General features: G+C 32.6%; 3 protein-coding genes and 1 pseudogene across 3 annotated transcripts; all 4 read left to right on the top strand.

Moving 5' to 3' along the window:
• The first annotated feature begins 2,334 nt into the window (after positions 1–2,334).
• Positions 2,335–4,923, top strand: LOC145590574 (ABC transporter G family member 6 pseudogene; annotated as a pseudogene).
• A 3,779-nt stretch (positions 4,924–8,702) lies between these two features.
• On the top strand, positions 8,703–9,569 carry LOC145591927 (uncharacterized). The gene has a single exon (XM_081648408.1). The coding sequence runs from the start codon at positions 8,703–8,705 to the stop codon at positions 9,567–9,569; it is 867 nt and encodes a 288-aa protein (XP_081504534.1).
• Positions 9,570–9,592: 23 nt separating this feature from the next.
• On the top strand, positions 9,593–10,075 carry LOC145591926 (uncharacterized). The gene has a single exon (XM_081648407.1). It carries the CDS (start codon positions 9,593–9,595, stop codon positions 10,073–10,075), a length of 483 nt encoding a protein of 160 aa, XP_081504533.1.
• Positions 10,076–21,106: 11,031 nt separating this feature from the next.
• LOC145591925 (uncharacterized) lies at positions 21,107–21,697 on the top strand. The gene has a single exon (XM_081648406.1). It carries the CDS (start codon positions 21,107–21,109, stop codon positions 21,695–21,697), a length of 591 nt encoding a protein of 196 aa, XP_081504532.1.
• The last annotated feature ends 77 nt before the right edge of the window (positions 21,698–21,774 follow it).

The following is a 21,774-nucleotide window of genomic DNA, read 5'->3' as shown; positions in this document are numbered from 1 at the left end:
TTTAGAGTTGCTGATTTTACTAAATTGAAGTTATTTTTAATGAATTGAAGTTATTTTTACTGAGTATTATCTAGAAATATACCCGTTAGTTTTCTCCAAAAAAAAAAAAAAAAAAAAAGAAAAAGAAATATACCCGTTACTCTAGGTGGTATGTCTTTGTATATTAAATTTTTATCTAAAATATTTGTTTGCCTCATATTGAATAATTTTAAGGATGGTGGCGGATCTTGACCAAATTGTAAATCTTCCTCTAGTTTAACTATAAATGACTTCACCACCATAATACTACTTACATTTTTTATACTCATATTTAAAGCAATAAATTCCATGTCCATAAAGATAAATTAAATTTATAGACTGCTAGGCCGTAAAGCCTTAATGAATATTATCCTCTCCTGCTTACGGTAGACATTATTAATTTTCCAATGAAAACTCAAATTGCGTATCTATATAGATGAAAATATTACGGAGTATTACGTAATGGGCAGTTTAATTTGTGCATGCAAATATTTCTAAGCAACAAATTGTCGTGAATGTAATTGGCACTTATGAGAGCAAGTTTCTTGTCCAATTTAACTGTCTTTGTACTGCATATATTGTAACACTCGAAAACTACATTTTAGAGTAAGAAATTTGTAGTTTTGCATAACATATAATATATCACTTGTACTCCATAATTCATTTTATAGATATTAATAAACCATTCCATAAAATATAAAGCTCACCATTTCTTTTGATTTCGGCACTGAATTACTCATGCATCAACCTAACATACTGTTATTAGGTTTTTCAAAACACGCAAAACTCACTTTATTACTAATATATAAATATTTAATTTTTTTTAAGGGTTAATCAAACTCAACAATCAACTTCCTTGGTTATATACAATCGTTGATTAATACGCGGGTGTACCATGCTCATGGTATACCCATAAGTACATTAGATACAAATAAAAGAACATCGGGATAAATTTAATGTTCTTTTATTTATAGGTAATGTTCTTTATTTTATATGTAATGTTATTTTTCAGAAAATATGATATACTCTACGTTCGTTTATAATGTATAATAAATATTATAACTATGATTTTTATTTAATGTTTTTCTATTTATATGTAATGTTTTTTTATTTTATATGTAATGTTCTTTTTTCAGAAAACATGATGTTACGCTATGTTTGTTTGTAATGTACAATAAATTATTATAACTACGATATTTTCTTTTATATGCCCATTTTCATATAAATTCAAAGAATATATTTATATGTAATGTTTTTTTTTTTTTTTTTTTTTTTTTTATTTATAAGTTATGTTCTTTTATGTATGGGTAATATCTTAATTACTTATATCCGGTGAAATAACATTGTCTTAATTACTTATTTCTGGTGAAATAACATTGTCTTAGTTACTTTTGTTTCTTCTCCTCATATAAATAACTACCAAAATATCAAAGAAAAGAGTTCCATAAAACTGTATTTATATAGTTGATAGTTGGTTTCCAAAGCTTTCCTCTAATAACTTTTCCTCTAATAACTTACTAAAAAATATCTAGCAAATTCACTAAAAAAATATCTAGCAAATTAATTAAGCAAGCAAAAAAGTCCATGGACTATGGTTCCTTGACATCGGAACAAGGGAGAAAAATGGAGCTAAAAAATAAAAATACATGATGTAATAGTAGCAAAACTTTAATAGCAACTAGAAAGTCCTTCATTTTTACTTGGACCAAAATTATTAAAAAAGGCCAACAGTAGATTAACACCCACACCTAATTCCTCCATACTCCCACCCTTTTTTCTCCATACTATATCACATAAGCCATGACTACCCTTCAAACTTAAACACCCACTTCGCCACGTGGCCTCTTAACATCACTAGTAACTACTCTTAAAAACTTAATTTAATTTAAGTATTTAAATAAAAATTAAAAGAAGAATAAAATAATCAAAGAAATAAAAACCCTTTTGTTACAAGCCTTGAATGATGCATATGATTTGCTCACTCAAGAAATTTGAGGCGTGTTGACAAGAGATTAGGAGATTTTAGGTCACCTCTCTCTCACCCTCCTCTCCCTCTTTTTAGTATCATAAATTCTTCCGTTTTCTCCACTATCACACCCAATTTCACATTCACAACAAACTATATCTTATAAAAATCAATATAACTCAACCATATTTTTTTGTATGAAAATCATCCTATATATACATTTCCCATATTTTTTTGCATTTCAGCTAAACTAAGCCATCCCAAAACAAAAGGGACACATACATGCATTAAGTTTATTTTTTCTTTCCCTTTATGAAACTACCAAATTTTAAATTTTAACAACAAACAAACAAGCCTTTTATTTGCATATTTGAAGTAATATAAATCTCTATTATTCCCAAAAATAGTTTGTTTTTCTTATAAATAGGAAGTGCAAAGCTGGAGATCCTTAGAGGTACAACTAAAATGTCTCGTGTGGTAGATGATGACTCTGCCAGTTCATCACCTACTCTCTTACCTTACTTTGGATCATCTAATAATTACCACACCATGGATCTTGAATCCAACGGTGTTGGTGGTGGTGGTGGTGCTGGTGATAGTCGTCGCGTGTCATTCTCACCAACGTTAGGCCAGCTCTTGAAGCGAGTGGGGGATGCTCGAAAGGAGGCTACCGGGGATGAGACCCCCGTCCACCATACCCTTAACATGAGCCCTGAGACACGGGCTCTTCCGTTTGTGTTAAGGTTCGCTAATCTTACATACAATGTGAAGATGCAAAGGAAGTTAAGGATTCCGGGAATTACTACTCATAATTTGTCCCCTGGTGAGCAGTTTCCTGGAGGAGTTTTTTCTCGTACGAAGACTCTTTTGAATGATATATGTGGTGAGGCTCGAGATGGTGAGGTGATGGCTGTGCTAGGAGCGAGTGGGTCCGGAAAGTCAACGCTCATTGACGCCCTTGCAAATCGTATTGCAAGGGGGAGTCTGAAAGGGAAGGTAACCCTTAATGGGGAGCCGCTTGAGTCGCGGCTCCTTAAGGTTATATCGGCGTATGTTATGCAGGATGACTTGCTCTTCCCTATGCTAACTGTGGAGGAGACACTGATGTTTGCTGCAGAGTTTCGGCTTCCTCGGACCCTGTCTAAGTCCAAGAAGCAAGCCAGGGTCCAGCAGCTGATTGATCAGCTCGGGCTAAGGAACGCGGCTAAGACCATCATAGGTGATGAAGGACACCGTGGGGTGTCCGGTGGAGAGCGTCGTAGAGTGTCGATTGGTATCGACATCATTCACGACCCCATCATCCTCTTCCTCGACGAGCCTACCTCAGGGCTAGACTCAACAAGCGCGTACATGGTGGTCAAAGTGTTGCAAAGGATAGCTCAAAGTGGTAGTATAGTCATAATGTCAATTCACCAACCTAGCTACCGAATTATGGGGCTGTTAGATCGACTTCTTTTCCTGTCTAAAGGACAGACAGTATTCAGTGGTACACCTTCTGACTTACCAGGGTACTTTGGGGAGTTCGGGGCTCCAATACCTGAGAACGAGAACAAGACCGAGTTTGCCTTAGACTTGATCAGAGAGCTAGAGGGCTCACAAGGAGGAGCAAAAGCTCTAGTTGAGTTCCACAAAGGTTGGCAAATCAAGCACAAAAGCAACCTACCCAACATTGAAGGTGCACCCCAAGATAGTAGGGGTGGTCTGTCCTTAAAGGAGGCAATTAGTGCTAGTATCTCTAGGGGAAAACTCGTCTCCGGAGCTACTAACACTGATGCAAGCCCTGCCTCTATGGTTCCAACATTCGCCAACCCATTCTGGAACGAGATAGTCACTCTGTCTAAGAGATCAGTCATGAACTCCCGTCGGATGCCAGAGCTTTTTGGCATCCGACTAGGAGCAGTTCTAGTCACGGGATTCATCCTTGCAACAATGTTTTGGCAGCTCGACAACTCCCCTAAGGGTGTACAAGAACGACTAGGATTCTTCGCGTTTGCAATGTCAACAACCTTCTACACTTGTGCAGACGCTCTCCCTGTCTTCCTACAGGAGAGGTACATTTTCATGCGCGAGACAGCCTACAACGCCTATCGACGATCCTCGTATGTACTCTCACATGCTTTAACCGCGCTACCTTCCTTGATCTTCCTTTCATTTGCATTCGCAGCAACTACATTCTGGGCTGTTGGCCTAGACGGAGGAGCCTCAGGCTTCTTCTTCTACTTCGGAATCATATTCGCCTCATTCTGGGCTGGTAACTCCTTCGTGTCCTTCCTATCAGGCGTAGTCCCTCATGTCATGCTCGGCTATGTAATAGTAGTCGCGATCCTTGCATACTTCCTCCTCTTTTCGGGTTTCTTCATCAACCGTGATCGTATCCCTGACTACTGGATTTGGTTCCATTATATCTCCTTAGTCAAGTACCCTTACGAAGGTGTCCTACAAAACGAGTTTGAAGACCCTACTAAGTGCTTCATTCGCGGTGTACAAATCTTCGACAACACCCCACTTGGAGCCGTGCCTAATGCCATGAAGGTAAGGCTATTGCAGACCATCAGTGGCTCCTTAGGGATGACGATTACGCCGTCGACATGTGTCACTACCGGTGCTGATATACTCCAACAGCAAGGGGTAACTGACTTGAGCAAATGGGGCTGCTTATGGGTTACCGTTGCTTGGGGATTTTTCTTTAGGATTTTGTTTTACTTTACGTTGTTACTAGGAAGCAAGAATAAGAGGAGCTAGGTGAAATTAGAGGAGGTAAAAAAAAAAAGAAAAAGAAATTGGGGTTAATTATACTTTGTTAATTAATTAATTTACTTGTTAATTAGGATTATTAGCTAGCTTGATGTTATGCTAATTAATCCTTTTGTTGCAATTTTAATTTTATTTTTTTATATTTTTTTTATAAATACAATTGAATGTTACCTTTTTGAATTCAATTGGAAGTAAGGTGGAGTTTGGTGTAAAATTGTTTCATAATTTTATGATAAGAAATACAACGTAATTACTTATTTTCTGATCAACAACTTTTGGACCAACCAATTTTATTTTTGTTTTTGAGTATTACTGTAATACGCATGACTAAAAGATTTATTGGTGAACTACTAGTTAACAAGTTTGCTATTCTTTGATTTTGACGTATTTATGCAAACAATAGTCAAACATAACCAAGTTAGTATAACAATGTCTTGATTTTCAAAGGTTGTATGATCGAGTATTCACACCATATACTTCATCTGTTTTGATATAATTGCGTTATATATATATATATATATATATATATATATATATATATATATATATATATTTATTGTCATAATAATTTACTTTCGTATTTGTTAGGTATATTGTGGCAAAAATTATAGTGTCACTCACATTTTTTGTTCATGATCTCCATCTTTCCTCATCTTTAAAAGAGCTTTAATTTGTTGTCTTTTAATATTACGTGATATCTTTCATCTTTCTTACAATATTGATGTAAGGAGTAGTGTGATTCAAATTATTATGGGATTATTTTTTCTACTAGGGTTCGTTTGGCGTTTTCTGTTTTTTGTTTTTCAAAATCATATGATATATGTCATATGATAAATAAAAAAATAAGTCAAATTTATTATACTCATGGTAATTTTGAAAACTGGAAACAGAAAAATGAAAACACCTTTTTCTTGTTTTCTGTTTATGATTTTTTGGTTTAAAAAAAAAACTGAAAACTGAAAACAACAAAACAATGTCAAACAAGTTATAAATTAATTGTTTTTTTTTTTTTTTTTTTTTGGAGTATTTGAGTTTTGGAGCAACGTGATTAAAACATACTCTTCAATTAATATAGGTACCCACAAAACAATAAATAATCAAGGTATATTTTTGACATCTGCATTTTGTACATAAAAGTTAATATAATTAAAAATAAATGTTGAATGGTGGATTATTTTTTTTGGTGAAGTTTGAATGGTGGATTATGTAATTGAATTTGTACAATTTAGCACAAAAAATAGGCGAAATAATCTATTGAAGATTAAAATAGAAAAAGTATCTACATTTTTTTTGGTATAATATCATATCACTAATATATAAAGTTGGTTTCACAGCCAAGCCACGAGATATTGACACTTAAAATTTCAGTTTTCCGCCAAGTGTTGATCCACATAGACGACAAATAAATATTATTATGACACATAATAGACTAAGTAAGCGAATGTTGGATAAATTTTTTTTAGATAAAAATAAAGGGAAATTCTCAATGATAGCCTTCTATTTTTGCTTATTTCCAATGGTAACCAATTTTTTTTAGATAAAAATAAAGGGAAATTCTCAATGATAGCCTTCTACTTTTGCTTATTTCCAATGGTAACCAATTTTTTTTTTTTCGGATTTTCAATGATAGCCTTCAACTTTTAAAAAGTTGCAACCGTAACCTTATTAAATCCAAATCGTTAAATATCTGCTAACTTAAATTGTAGTCATCCATTTTCTCTCTCTTAACCATTTTCTCTCTCCTTCCATTCATTCATCTTCCATGGCAGCCACCTCCAACTCCAAAACCCTCCACCCGCAACACCCTCCCCACTCCAACAACTACCACATCTCCATCCCTCCTTCCACCACAACAACCACCACACCTCCATCCCCCTTCACTCAACCGCAATAACCTCCCATAATCCTACGAAATTGGCCTCCAACCCCAAAACCCACCACGAAATCAGCCATCCACCAAAAACCCACTCATGAAAACACCCCCATGGAACTGCCGCCCACCAAAACCCCAACCAAGAAACCCGCAACTCACACAATTACCACCTACACCTACCAAAACCCCAACCAAGAAAACCCCACCCACCTGAACCCCTCCTAAGACACCCCAAACCCAGGAAAATCACCACCCATATATTGAAAACCCATCCACGAAAATGAAGACCCCTGGAAATTGATTGAAAGAAAAAGGGGAGAAAAGAAGAGCACTTTAATTTAGAGAATTAAACATTTAAGAGTTTTGAGGTTGATGGACATTGCCACATTTATCAAATAATGGTGATGAAGGTGGAGAGATTAATTTTTGGAGTTTGGAGGTTGAAGAAAGAGGAAAGATAGAGTATGGAGGTTTTTTTGGGAGTTGTTTTTCTGGTTTTTTTTTTTTTTTTTTTTTTTTTTTCCTTTTTTTTTTTAAATATTGGAATAATTAATTTGTTTATTACTCCGTAGACCGTAGTAAGTTAGATTTAACGGAAAATCAACATTAAGGTTACAGTTGTAAAAATTTGAAAGTTTAGGACTACCATTGGAAATCCGAAAAAAAATTGGCTACCATTGAGAATAAGCAAAAGTAGAGGGCTACCATTGAAAATTTCCCAGAAATAAATGTTGTATACATATAGTGTTTTATTATCGATATACTTCATTCTAATATTTCACATATGCAAAATTAATTACAACTTTTAATAAATATCTTATAATCAATAACTATTTTCATCATAAATTTCATTTTAAGAAATTCTATAAAATGAGATCCATTTATAATTTTAATAAATAAAAAAAATTAGTAAAAATAAGTTTTAATCAGAATGTATAATTTCAGTTTTGTAAAAATACTTTCAGTTCATTAAAAATAATTTAAGTGTAATAAAAAAAATATCAAGTTAATAATAACATAGATATCTAAAACTACATAAGTACACTATTATAAAAATAAACGATATGATATCGTATTTCTAAATATTTTACATTATCAAAAAGGATTATATGATCGTATTTAACATTCAAGCTAAAAGTTTAGGACAATCTGGGTATCGTTTGGGCACAAAACTAGTATATATAAATTGAAACTTTGTATGTGTTTAACTCTAAAGATTAGTATGCGCTTGAGTCTATAAATTGGTTTGAGAAACACTAGTTTGATAGTGATTATTTATTTCACATTTTATTGTTATCTTTTAAAAAATAAAATTTATTAATGTTTGATTTCGGGGAAACTCCTCAAATTGGATTGTTTATCATTGATCAATATATATAGAGTTACAATATGAGTTTTAATCACGTTAGGAAACCTTTGAACCCAACGTAACATAAATGTTACGAATTTAAATCTCATCCAACCCCACTTTCAAGTGAAATATTAAGCGCTAAGTATGAGGAGGGTCCATGCTATATTCACACTTCAAGCCCAACAGACTCTCGTATAAAGGGGCGTGATGGAGTATAATAGATATTCCTGGATTTCAACCATCAGTTTAAACTTTTGGTTGAGTTGGTCCTTTAACAATTAAATTGGTTTGATTGTTGTCTTTTTTTAATTGTTCAACGACGGAATATATCAATTTGGTTTGATTGTTGTTTCTTTTTGAAAATGTTTCTAGCTGTCAATTACAAATGTTACTGATATTTTACGTTGATTGATGCTAATTTATTTTGGGTTTGATTTGTTGATTTATTAGTCAAATATTTTAGGGGGCACCAGGCCAGACAACCTAGCCCTTCATTTGCGAAAGGAGTAATAGACATGTAACCTTAAAAATAGCGCAACTATATAGAACATAAAAGGAGAATTAACCAAATTGGTAAATAAAAAAGATCTCAAGTGATAATTTGGTAAATAAAATAGTTGCGGTGACAATTTGGTAAAAAAATCATCTCAAGAGACAATTAACCCAAAATATACAAAAAATTCTGACAAATTACTCTCAAATGGTTAATTTAGTTCGTTTTTTGTGGTTTTCTTACCTAAATGATTGATTATTTACTTATGGAGTATTCATTGAGTTTGTCTAGAGTACGTTGTCAAGGTTATGATGGTGCTAGCAATATGAGGGGTGAGATAAATGGGCTTAAAACTTTGATCAAGAATGAAACTTTCTCTGCTTATTATGTTCATTATTTTGCACATCAACTTCAATTGACTCTTGTTGCGGTTGCTAAGGATAATGATGATTGCATTTGGCTATTTGAACAACTTGGCTATTTGTTGAATGTCATTGGGGTTTCTTGTAAGCGTAGAGAAATGCTTAGAGAAATTCAAGTTCAAGAAGAGTTACAAGCATTAGAATTGGGTGAAATTGAAAGTGGACAAGGCTTAAACCAAGAACTTGGTTTAAAGAGGCCGGGTGCAACTCGTTGGGGGTCACACTACAAAACTCTTTTGAATGTCACTACTTTGTATTCCACAATCATGAAGGTACTTGAGAAAATTGGAAACAACCCCATTTATGGAGAAGACCGTGGAAAGGCTAGAACTATTATGGCTACATTTGAGTCTTTTGAATTTGTTTCCATGACACAATTAATGCTTGAAATATTTGGTTACACAGATGTATTAAGTCAAGCTTTGCAAAGAAAGGACACAAATATTGTTAATGCCGTGACTCTTGTTTCTTTAACTAAGGAACGTTTACAAAGAATGAAAGATCATAGATGGGAAAACTTTTTCGATAAGGTACGTTCCTTTTGTGCTAAACATGACATTGTAGTTCCTGATATGAATGGTATGTATGAACCCCGTGGAAGATCAAAACGCTTCTTTGCAAAAGCTACAAATCTTCATCGTTTTCGTGTTGAAAGTTTCTATCTGTCATTGATTTGCAACTTCAAGAGCTGAGCAACAGGTTCAATGAGGCAAACATGGAATTACTTTCTTGTATGGCTTGTTTGAGTCCACTTAATTCTTTTGCGGCTTTTGATGAGTGCAAATTGGTTAGGCTTGCCGAATTATATCCAAATGAGTTCTCGGAAATTGATTTGATAACTCTAGCCTTTGAGCTTGATTCTTTTGTTGGTGAAATGCGAAATGATGAAAGGTTTCGAGATGTCAAAGATCTTGGGGAGCTATCCATGAAGTTAGTTGAAACCGAGAAACATGAATCATATAAGCTAGTTTACTTACTTTTAAAACTAGCCTTGATTCTTCCCGTAGCAACCGTAAGTGTGGAAAGGGTTTTTTCCTCGATGACTATTTTGAAAAACAAATTGCGGAATAGTATGGGTGACCAATTTATGAATGATTGTTTAGTTACATTTATTGAGAGGGACTTGTTTTTGCAAGTTAGTGATGATGATGTAATTAATCGCTTTCAAGTTATGAAAACTCGTCGTATGCATTTGTAAGATTTAATGTGAAACTTATGTAATCCTTGTCTTTGTCTTTCATTATTTGTAATATGGACTTTGTAATTTTTTTGTTATTGAATATAATTTTTTCTATTGAAATTTTTTTCTGCTTTTTATTGACTTCGTACCCCCCCATTGTCCGAATCCTGGATCCGCCACTGCCTAAATCTCCAACCTTTTTTTGGAATTAACAATTTGAAGAAGAAATATTATTTAAACTTTAATTTTCACGCAATTTTCCTACCCCTTATTATCGAATTTTTTTTAAAATGGGGTTGGAAATAAATTTGATATTGGGATATAGCAAAATAGAAGAAGATGACATATTAATTTAATTTAAAAATGGAAAAAATAATTTTAAAAAATACAATTGCGAATTGGATTAGGAAATTTGAAGACTTCTTCGGAAAAAAATTAAATATTTTGGCCTATATGTCGCCTGAGATTAATTTTTTTTACCAAATTGTCGCTTGGAGTTAATTTTTTTTACCATATTGTGGCCGGAGTAATTTTTTTTTTTGACCAAATTATCGCTAGGGGTCTTTTTATTTACCAATCTGGTCAATTGGCCGAACGTAAAGGGAGTATAATACATCATCCTCCTTTCTTTTTTAATCTATTCACTTGTATTTTGTACAATCTCTAACACATGTGTTTGACCAATTATATCTTTAATCAAGCAATAATATAAAATATGATAATTTGATATTTGGATAATACACATTGAAATAAATTTAAGAGATATCCCAAGTGGTTAAAGCTTTCCTCTTGTTTCTAAGAGATCTTGGGATCAATTCTTATCACCTGCCTTTGGCTCTATAAACGTCAAAAAAAAAAGAATAAAATAAAATAAAAATCCTACATGATAATTTTTTTAGTTCCGTATAATGGAGGGAGTAGCAAAATACATCAAAGTTTTTTTTTTTTTTTTACTCAATAAATAATACTTCCTCCATATCATAATAACTAACACAATTAAATTTTAATAAGTATGTCAAAACAATAGTTGTTTGACCCTAGATATATAGAATTAAAAAGTATGAAAAAGTTGATATTATAGAACTTTATGTTAAAAAGTTATTTTATGTTACAATTTACTTTTAATACAAAGTAAGGGAGTAAATTAAAAAAGAACGGAGATAGTATAACATAATTATTGTATCTTCCATTTTTTTTTCTTGATTGGGTTATTTGATTGTAATTTTGTGCATAATTTAGTGGGGACGAAATTCAAGCTAATTTTGTGCATAATTTAGTGAGGACTAAATTCAAGCTAATTTGAGTACATATTAGGTACCAATAAAGGGCTTTCTCTAGATAGTTAATGCTGCAAGTAAATTAGCCACACGCCAAAGCAGTGTATATTCAAATATAATAAATGAAAGAAATTGACTTGTAAGTAAGGTAATGAGATACTCACAGCAGATTAGAGATTAGACTTGTAATTGTCATTATAATTTGGAATTTTCTTGTGGCGTGATCTTATCTTGTGTAGTTGTTTACCAACGTACATTTTGATCAGCTGCTAACAGTGTTGTGTATTGTGCCACTTCTTGGCTTATATCTTGAATTGACTTATTTCGGAAAATAAGTTTAAATAAAAGTTTAAGAAAGATCGTTTATATAATAAGTTTAAGAAGAAGCAGCGCGTTAACACTATGTGACTGTTTGTAAAAGAACACGGTAATCTTAGAGGTGATTAAAATATCGGGCCAGGCCGGGCCTTAATATAATACGTCGTTTCCAAACCCGCAAAAAAAGTAGCGGACTTGACGGGCTAAAACGGGCTTTTTTCGGGGCAGGTTCGGGCTTTAAACTAAAAATGCGATTTTAGGCTTGCCCAAACGCGCTCTATTTTCAGGTCGGATCGGGTCAGGCTAGCAAGCCGGACCGATGTTGATCACCTCTAAGTAACCCCTATAATACTGACCGATTAACCCCTGTAAGATTGACTAAATAACTCCTATAACATTAATGAAGTAACCGTCATGGTGATTGGCCATAAAAAAGTTGGTGAAGAAAAAGAAGTTCTTAAATATTAAATTTTACAAAAGCATAAACACTCTCTCTCCCTTTTCTTCCTCTTCTCTAGCTAGGGTTTCATATATATTTTTTTTATTTGCTATTTAGGCTGAAAATAGAACAATAATCTAATTTTTGTGGAAATTAGACTATTTCTGGGGAAATTCCCTGTTTCTCATATTGAGAACCGAAATTTGTTTTTCATGGGGGCATTTCGTGAATAAATCAATAATTTTTTCATTATTGTGGGCTCCACAATTGAATAAAGTTGAATAAAGTTGTTGGTTTATTTACAAAAATGGCAAGTGAGAAACAAATTTTGTTTCCCACTATGAGAAACTGGGGCATCCCGCCCTCTTTTCGATATTAATTTCGATAAATCTACATGAGAACGAAGTCTAGATGTTCCAATCTCCCTATACTGGAATTGTAGTTGTTCGTTCTCCTAAGTGAATTTTCCAACACTAGGGTTTATCAAGAAATCTATCATCTTCTTCTCTATAATCGATTTATTAGTAAAGATTCATACATGATTGCAATGATTGTCAAACTTTAAACTACATTCAAATGATAAATTAGATGAAATCATCTTCTTCGCAACAAAAAATCGTTAGATCGTCCCTTTTGTATATTCTAGCAACATGTGCATGAGATATTGAGATAATGTACTACAGTATAAGGTCTATTTAACAATTATAGCTTCATCATGAGCGAATCCTTTGTTTGATTTAATATTTTTTTTTATGTATTTATTTGTTAAATTTAAATTCAGTTGTAAAATTTCTAATGAGTTTTAATTAAAGAATTGATTATTTCAGGGGGAAAAAAAGATCTACAACTAAATACATTTATGGAGTAATAAGTTTAGATAATTATGTTAATTTAACAATTTATCGATGGTTTTGAGCTTCAATTCATTTGAGAATGCAACATCATTGGTAGGGTTAGAAGAGCTTTCCTCCGTTGGACGAATGCATGCACAACCGACTTGATTTTGACTTGGTCAAATTACAAAAGGCTTCAAAGCTGGTATTATTTTTCAAAAGTAAGATTTATGAGAATCTTCAAACCCCTAACCCACTCTAGCTCAACTTTCGTTACATCATCTCCTCACATCAATTTTTTTCAATCGATCATGCTCAATGAAGAACATCATATCAATTAACTTAACTAAGGAGATGAACTTAACTAAGCAATTTCAACTTGAAAAACAAATTGACAACATTGATCACCGAAATTAGAAAATACAATCAAACTTCTCACACCACAAAGGCAACCAAGTTTTTATCTCAAAAATTTCTAACACTATAAATAATAATTAAAAAAAAAAAAATTGAAGCATCAATTTGAATTTTAAGTTGATATAATATAAATAAAAAACTGAAATTGGTAATACAATCAAACTTGATCATAACAGTGCGTCTTGTGTACGGCTGGCCACACCATGTGGTTGCTCGTAAAGGAACAAAGTAACCCCTATAACACCGATCGAGTAATCCGCGTAATACTGATTGAGTAACCTCTATTAAGTATCGTTTGTAATACTGACCTAGTAACCCCTATAACACTAACGAAGTAACTCCCATGCTGGCTGACCATACGAGTGATGTGGCCAGCCACATATAAGAATTTGTGTATGTATAAGTATTATAATTAACAATATGAATATCTGATTGGAGAAAAAAATGTTAGAATAAAAAGCTTTTGTTCCAAAACCCCAATTCTCACCTCTCAGTAGCTATATTCCATGTCATGTATCCATTAACATTGCATTATCTACATCCAATTAAAGAGAGAAAAAAAATAGTTAAAGACAATCAAAATTGCAATCAATTTGTCAATTAAATGAAGAATATGCTCAACAAAAAATGAAAACATCAAATAATTAGAAAAAAATTGGATTATTTTGAATAATCTTTGATGTTTCCACTTGACAAGTTGAATAATCTAATTCAACTTGTCAAATAATCAAATTTGTCTTTCTTATACCATTGGTACGAGTACGCCTGGCCCTTCGCAATGGCCTTCTTTTCGCCATAAAAGATTTAGTATTTGTTGGAAGATAATAAATTTTTTTTTTAGATAGTCAATTTTTCTTAAAAAAAAATTCAGATAGGTTAGGTTGTAGTGTTAAGAGAAGACTGTCTTAACTTCTTGTGTATCTTTCCATTTAAAAAATTACCGGCACGAGAACAACACAAAGTCCCACAAATATCAAGTACTTTACTTTTCTTGTTCAAAAGTTTTTTTTTAAAAGAAATTGCAATAATAATATTCCTTCAGTAATCAATTTTTGAATTGATTAAAATGGATTAGTCTCTAAAATCTCCAAGCTATTAATAATGGGTGATGTAAGAATTTCTTAAGACCTCTGTCCTCTGGAATTTCTATAGTACTATTGCAGAATAGAACACACATCACTGGCCAATGCCCACATGGAGCTCATGTGGAAAAATTAAACTCCCTGGGTTTCTACCTTACATAACTCAAGTAGTTAGTTTTCTCCTTAATGAATCTATCTTTTCTTATCTAAAAGTGGTTTTGAGCATGAGAGAGATGAACAACTACACAAGAGGAATTGAACCCTTAACCTTTCAAATCTATACAACAAGTAATAACTAACCAACTATAAAACTTAAATGTTGCAAACCTTAGTTTTAAACTAAGGCGATTGCAAAAGTTTTCTTTCTCTAAATTAGGATAGCTAGCTGTCACTCGTTTTTATCCCACCGCTAAGCCCAATCTTCGCACCGCCTCACTGCTCGTCGGCAACCTGCGCCCCCTGGTCGTTTCCTTCGGTCGCCGGCGAGTGGTCCCCAGCACCTTAGTGGTTGGCGCTATCGGTCTCCACGATTTTACCTTCAATTGTTAGCAGGATCAACAACATAAGGGTCGTGGGTCATGGTGGCTTTATTTTCAGTTTCTGAGAGCCTAGAGGTGAGGTGGTGGCTGTTCTATATAGCTTAGTTAATTAAGTTTAGTCTTCTTCAGTTTGGTTAGTTTTTTACGGTGTTTTGTTTTGGGTCTTTGGTTGTTGTTTGCTGCCCTTCTTTTGGTTTTTTGGATACCCTTGGTGAGTCTTATATGTGTCTGGGTTTGTAATTAGGTAAAGTGGGTGGTTGATCCTATAGGAGTTCTGTGCGGTTAATCAGGTTGTTTAGTAGATGGATTTGTGTCCTTCTTTTGCTGAGTTCCATCTTCCGGCTAAGTTTAATGACAAGCATGATGTTCGTATCCTTGATTCGTTGGCTTGTCTTGATGATGTTTTAGTCCATTCTAAAGTTTTCAAGGAGGAAGGTAATTCCTTGTTCCGGGAACGCAAGTTTAAGCTTGCTTTTTCCAAGTATGATTTAGCGAGTAAAGTGTTATGTTTTAGTTTGCCTTCATCCCAAGAGACATATGCTATGTTTCGATCTTTGGCCCTAACTTTAAATCTCAATTTGGCTGCTTGTGTCCTGAAATTACAGGAGTTTGATTCTGTAAATAAGTTATGTTCGTTTGTGTTGAGGTATGATTCCTATCATACAAAAGGTTTATTTAAGAGAGATTTGGCTTTTAAGGGGTTAGGCGATCTTCAATCTGCCAAATCTAACCTTTGTAAGGTACTTAATAGTGATTTGAGGAATGTGGAATTGTTAAAAGAATTACAGGAGATTGAAAGGCTTTTAGGTTGTGCCTCTTTTGTAGCTCTCACTTTGGGGGAAGTTGTTTCTCCAACCAATCAGGAGGTTTGTGATATAGAGATCATTCCCGAGGAGTTACCTAGCGGAGATCACATGGACTGTGATGTGGTAAGTCTTGTCAGTGGAACTCCTTCTATAGTTAGTGTTAGATGAGACGATTTCTCACGATTTGGATAGGGAGTCTACTCCAAAATCAATTCAATTGGATAATAGTCTGAATCAGCATCGATTTCGATCCTATGGTTGTTTTGGTCCATCTCTTCATATTGCATCATCTAATTTGCAACGTCTTAAGCACGGTGAAGTGCTTAGTTATTATCATTCTAGGTCTATGTCGGCAATGTCAGTTCGGGTCACTCCGAGTAAAACTCAAATCTTGACAGAGGTCCCCATAGGTGAAAAATCCAAGGAAGCAGAGACTTCTATTCCTTTAGTTCTTCCTTCTGTGGCTCGGAGCACCAAGCGGTTCCCTCTCATCAGGTCTTGAGTGCTTCTTCTCAATCGTCCACAGTTAAGGTAGCTGCAAATCAGGTTTCGGAAGAGTTAATCAAGCCATCAATATTACAAGTTCGTTTGACAAAAGGGGCAGTTTTCCAGGGGTTTATAGGTAGTCGTCAGGGTCATAAGTTTCGAGTTCTACCTTTGCCTTCCAAGGACTCATCTCGTCTAAATCATCAACAATGAACTATTTCTCATTCTCGTCTTCTGATGTCAGGTAAGATGTTTTATGATAGGATATTTGTAGGTTGCTGGGTGGATCATGTGGCTTAAAGCGACGTCTAGCTCCGTCTTTGCCTTTCGATTTGGAGTCCAGCAAGTTAGTTCATGTGAAGTGCACTCGCATTGGTCCTCCCTGGGTTTTTGTTACTTTGTTTTAGTCATCTCGTGTGTTTTGTTGTATTGTTGTTTTATTTGTAAGATCCTCTTGCGCCAACAAAAAAAAAAAAAAAAAAAAAAAATTGTACAACATTTTTTATTTATATGATATCAAAATATGGGCATTGGGGGGCCAAGGCCCGGGTAGACAACTAGACCCCCAGGATCCACCTATGTTAACACATTATTCTTAAGCATTGAAAAAATAAAAGAGGCAATTAACATTGATGAGGGTAAATAAGTAAATAAATATTTAAGAGGATATAATTGTCCAAATACTATTATATAAGGTAACTTGGGCCTCTCGTGAATGACTTTTTAAAATCATACTATGTTTATGTACTTTAGTTTTTAGTTAAAACATTTATCATAGATCATATATATCATATATAGATAAGGATTATATTTTTTTTTAATTGTGATTTTCTTTTAAATCAGAATAATAATTATTATCTTTATTTTTTTCAATTTTAATTTGTATTCATGGTTTTTTTTTAATTTTTTTTTTTTTTTTTTGTAAGATAACATAACAATATTTAATTAACTATACCTCTTTCCCATATAATCAATTTTTTTTTTTTTTTTTGTATAAATTATCGTATATGGGGGTTTTTTTTTCCCTAAATTATTATGTTTTAATTTTGATGATTACACGATAAAAATCTTTCCCATATAATCATTTTTTTTTTTTTTGTAATTATCATATGCATTTTTTTTTTTGTAAATTTTGATATTTAAATTTTAATATCTAAAGATAATCTGAAGTTCTTAAAAAAAAAAAGATAATTTTTAGTTTTTTAAATAAATTAAATCATAATAAATCACTATTCGTTGTTTTTACTTACGTGGAAAAAATTTTAAATCTCATTCGTCACTTTTTCTTAAATGGAAAATGAATTTTTTTAATTCTAAAATAAAATACAAAAATAATTTTTAATTGGTCGAAATAATATCTTTACTTATGTGGCATTATAGATCATTTATAAGGATTACATTTTTTTAATTGTGATTTTCTTTTAAATAATAATAATATTTATTATCTTTATCTTTTTCAATTTAAATTTGTATTCATGATTTTTTTTTAAATTTTATTTTGTAAGATAACATAATAATATTTTATAAAATTATTCATGATAAATTTTTTTTTTTGTATGAAGTATAAATTATCATATATGTTTTTTTTTTCTAAATTATTATGTTTTTTTTTAATAATCACACGATAAAAATCTTTCCCATATAATCATAACTTTTTTTTTTTTTTTTTTTTTTTTTTTTTTTTTGTAAATTTGATATTTAAATTTTAAAATCTAAAGATAATCTGTAGTTCTTAAAAAAGATAATTTTTAGTTTTTTAAATAATCTAAATCATAATAAATCACTAATTATTGTTTTTAATTACATGAAAAATTCTTAAATCTCATTCGTCACTTTTTCTTATGTGGTGAATGAATTTTTTTAATTCTAAAATAAAAGACAAATCTAATTTTTAATTGTTCGAAATAATGCCTTTGCTTATGTGGCGCGCTGAATGCTCCCAAAAAATGCATATTTTATTTATATATATTAGATTATTTTGGAAAATTATTAATTTGCCTAGAAATTGTATTATTTGATAACTTATTGTAATATATAATTAACTTTTGAGTTACATTTTTCTAGATACTTTTACATCTGAATTTTGAATACCATTTTTTAAAAACAGAGCATGACTCGGGAAATATCTAGTTAATATTTGATTATTCATTTTGTAAAAATAATTAAACAAAAAATTATCTATATCAAATGAGCTAGAATAATACTTGTTCATTACATCAAAAAAATTTGTTCATTTTGAGCAAATGAGTATACACGATTCGTTATTACATGATAAACGATTATACGGTAAAACCTGCTTTATGATAATAAATAATTGCCCTGAAAGTTGGGTGTATTTACTTTTTGTCCTTTTATAACTTACCACACACTCTTTATTGTTTTAAAAAAAAATACCTCAATAAACAATTTCTTATTATTTTATTTATTTATTTCTTACTCCGAATATTTATATGGTAAAATGATCACATTCATTTGGCATTGTTTGCCATTAATTCTTATATGTGGTTGGCCACACGGTGTGACTAGCCACCATGAAGGTTACTTAGTTAGTGTTATGTGGGTTATTTGGCCAGTTTTATAGGGTTTACTTCATCAGTATTATAGGGGTTACTCGGTCAGTATTATAAAAGAAACTCGATCAGCGTTATGGAGGGTACTTTTGCTCTTTTACAAGCGGTCACATCATGTAGTCAGCTGCACGCAAAACACACTTAAAAACAAAAATCTAAAAATGAAACTTACCTAAGCAATAAGTTTCTTAGGGAAAAATTACTAAAATCAAACGTTATAGAGGCGAGGTAAGATGTCACCAATGCTTAGAACTTATATTATTCAAAAACTATACACAATGACAAAATTTTAAACTTGCCACATGCTTACATTCCCAACTTACGTCAAGAATAATGATTTTTAAGCAAATAAATGAGTCTTTTCCTTTCCTTGTAGGTAAGTTGCATTTTCACATAATTACTAGATTTTTTATGAGAGTTATAGATACACTTATAAATAAATAAAAAAATATATACATTATATAATTAATCAAATGTTTCATACATAGTCATGTTATCTTTACATGATTTTCTAAATTAAAATTAAATATATTGAACATTTTTTTTAAGAAAGAAAATATATTGAAAAATTGATTAAACCAATTTATACATTGGTTTTGGTTGCATCTTCATATCTTAGTGTAGAAATAAGATAAAGATTAAAGATGAAACCATGCATGATAAATTGATAATGATGATGTGCCGTTTATAAAGTATTACTCTACATGTGCTATGTGATGCATTAAGTCATTAAGTGATCGTGTGGTATGCAAGCATAAAATTTAAAAATTAAATTTTAAACCTCTTTATAAGTTAATAATATAAGAACGTTATTGTAAGAGGTGTAATCTAGTTGAGGATTTTGGATGCTCATATGTTGCTCTACCTTAAATTAAGAGTGTAATTCAATTTTTTTTCACCATAATGAAACCCTTGACAATTACTATCTAAAATTGTGGACTTAATACTGATAGCAATTTATGTTTAATTAGTGGCATAACATAATTCACACCAAAATCATTTCTCTTCGAGATCTCCAAAAGGAGATCCACTCCGTCTCTCTTTTCCTCGCTTGTTCCCAACTCCATCCTAGTTGCCTCGCCATCCAACCCTTTCAAACTTAATTTTCATGGTTTAGTTATCACAACGAGGATCATCATCAAAGACAGCAAAAGCAACTTGTTGGGCTTAGGGCACCCACCTTGACGAGTCCACAAATACTCCACTCCACTCCACATATTGTCCGCTTTGGACCAAACCCGCACGGATTTGTTTTTGGACACCTTCCTAAATGACATCATTATTATACTAATGTAGTGTTTTTTTTGGCTTCATACTAAATGAGTGTGCACTCACTTATAAAGAGCTCTTCACCTCCTTACTCCTCCCATGTGGGACTTGGGATGAACATCCCCAACACAACTAAGTCCAAGACACCAATCAACATTTTTTGCAGATTGAACATTTCACCTCAGACGTCCGTTATCTTCTCAACAACTTATAGCCTAAACCATTTATTACATGTATGGTGAAAAAAAAAAAAAACTTATTGAATTGCTTAAGTTGCTTAATTAGTTAGTAATAATATGGATATTAATCCTTCATATTAGTCCCAATGTATGTGCTCGAAGTTTATTTTTATTTTATTTTAATTTTTGTCATAAAAATAATTCATTCAAGAGAGTAATTTCCCTAAAATTTCTTAAACAAACTAAAATTTCACAATTATTTTACTTTTTATAAAAAAATTTCCTACATACCGTCCACCTTAGCTTATTGAAATTAATTAATTTTTTTACAGATTCAGTGCAAAACCGCTAATTAAATTAGCCGGTTTACCATATTTGTGGTTTTATCTATAGTAAAACCGCTAGTTATTATAGTAAATAACTACAAAACACTACATCGGTGCGCATACTCATGTTTGGTGGAAACATAGACCGCTAATTCATTTAGCGGTTCATTAATCAATAAAACGCTAATTGATTTAATGGTTTCACGTTATTAAGTTATTTATTAAAATAAAATAAAATAAATTGCTTCATTGATTTTGCTGACTCGAACGGTATATAGGGAATTTTCATAAAAAAAATAAAGTGATCGTGGAACTTTGATTACTTTAAGCAATTTTTAGAGAAATCAAGCCATGAAAAGCAAGGGTGAAACACCACCAACAAAACACCTTATCCACCACAAAAATTTTGGACCCAACTAAAAATACAAACCTCAAAAAAACAACTACTAACTAAAAACAACACCATCATCAATATAATCAATCTCCAAAACTAGCATAACCATCAACAATGGCAGCAACAGCAGCTTCTTCATTCGCATCATCTCATCAATTTCTCACCAATTCTCCTCGCACAAACCTCTTCTTCCACCCATCAACCCGGTCCAACTCCACCCATCTCACCTTCACTCCAAAAGCCGCTTCTGAACCGGACCCTGAACCGGAATCCGACCCACAATCCCCTTCTTCTGATGACGACTTTGATTCCCGGCTTTCCCAAATGCGGCTCAAGTATCGGTCTGGGACCGGGAAAAAAGCTGAAATACGAAAGATTAAGAAAGGAAAGCAATCTGATTCTGCTGGAACCGGGAAAGAACCGGTTTTTCTGCCTCCGGTTCCGTTGACTGAACCGGTCTCAGGTGGTCTGAAGGTGGATTTTGGGTTTAGTCCGTATACGGAGCGGGTTAACGGGCGACTCGCTGGTGTAGGATTGGTGGCGTTGTTGTTGGTGGAATTGGCGACGGGGAAGAGTGTGATAAGCTATCATACACCTTCAATAGTTTTTATTCAGATATATTTTATGGCTGCTGTTAGTGCTGTTTATTTGAAGTTTGAGAAAGAGAAGGTTAGTGTTTGGCCTCAGACTGATGCAAAGAAATGATATACAGAGAGCTGCTGCTTTTTTTGTTTCTGATTCTGTAATCTGTTGTAAAATTGTTGAGTTATAGAGTATGATTA

Source organism: Chenopodium album, chromosome 18 (assembly GCF_948465745.1).
Source record: "Chenopodium album chromosome 18, dcCheAlbu1.1, whole genome shotgun sequence".
NCBI lineage: Eukaryota > Viridiplantae > Streptophyta > Magnoliopsida > Caryophyllales > Amaranthaceae > Chenopodium > Chenopodium album.
Note: the sequence above shows the minus strand (reverse complement) of the source record. Positions and strands in the feature narration are given on the sequence as shown.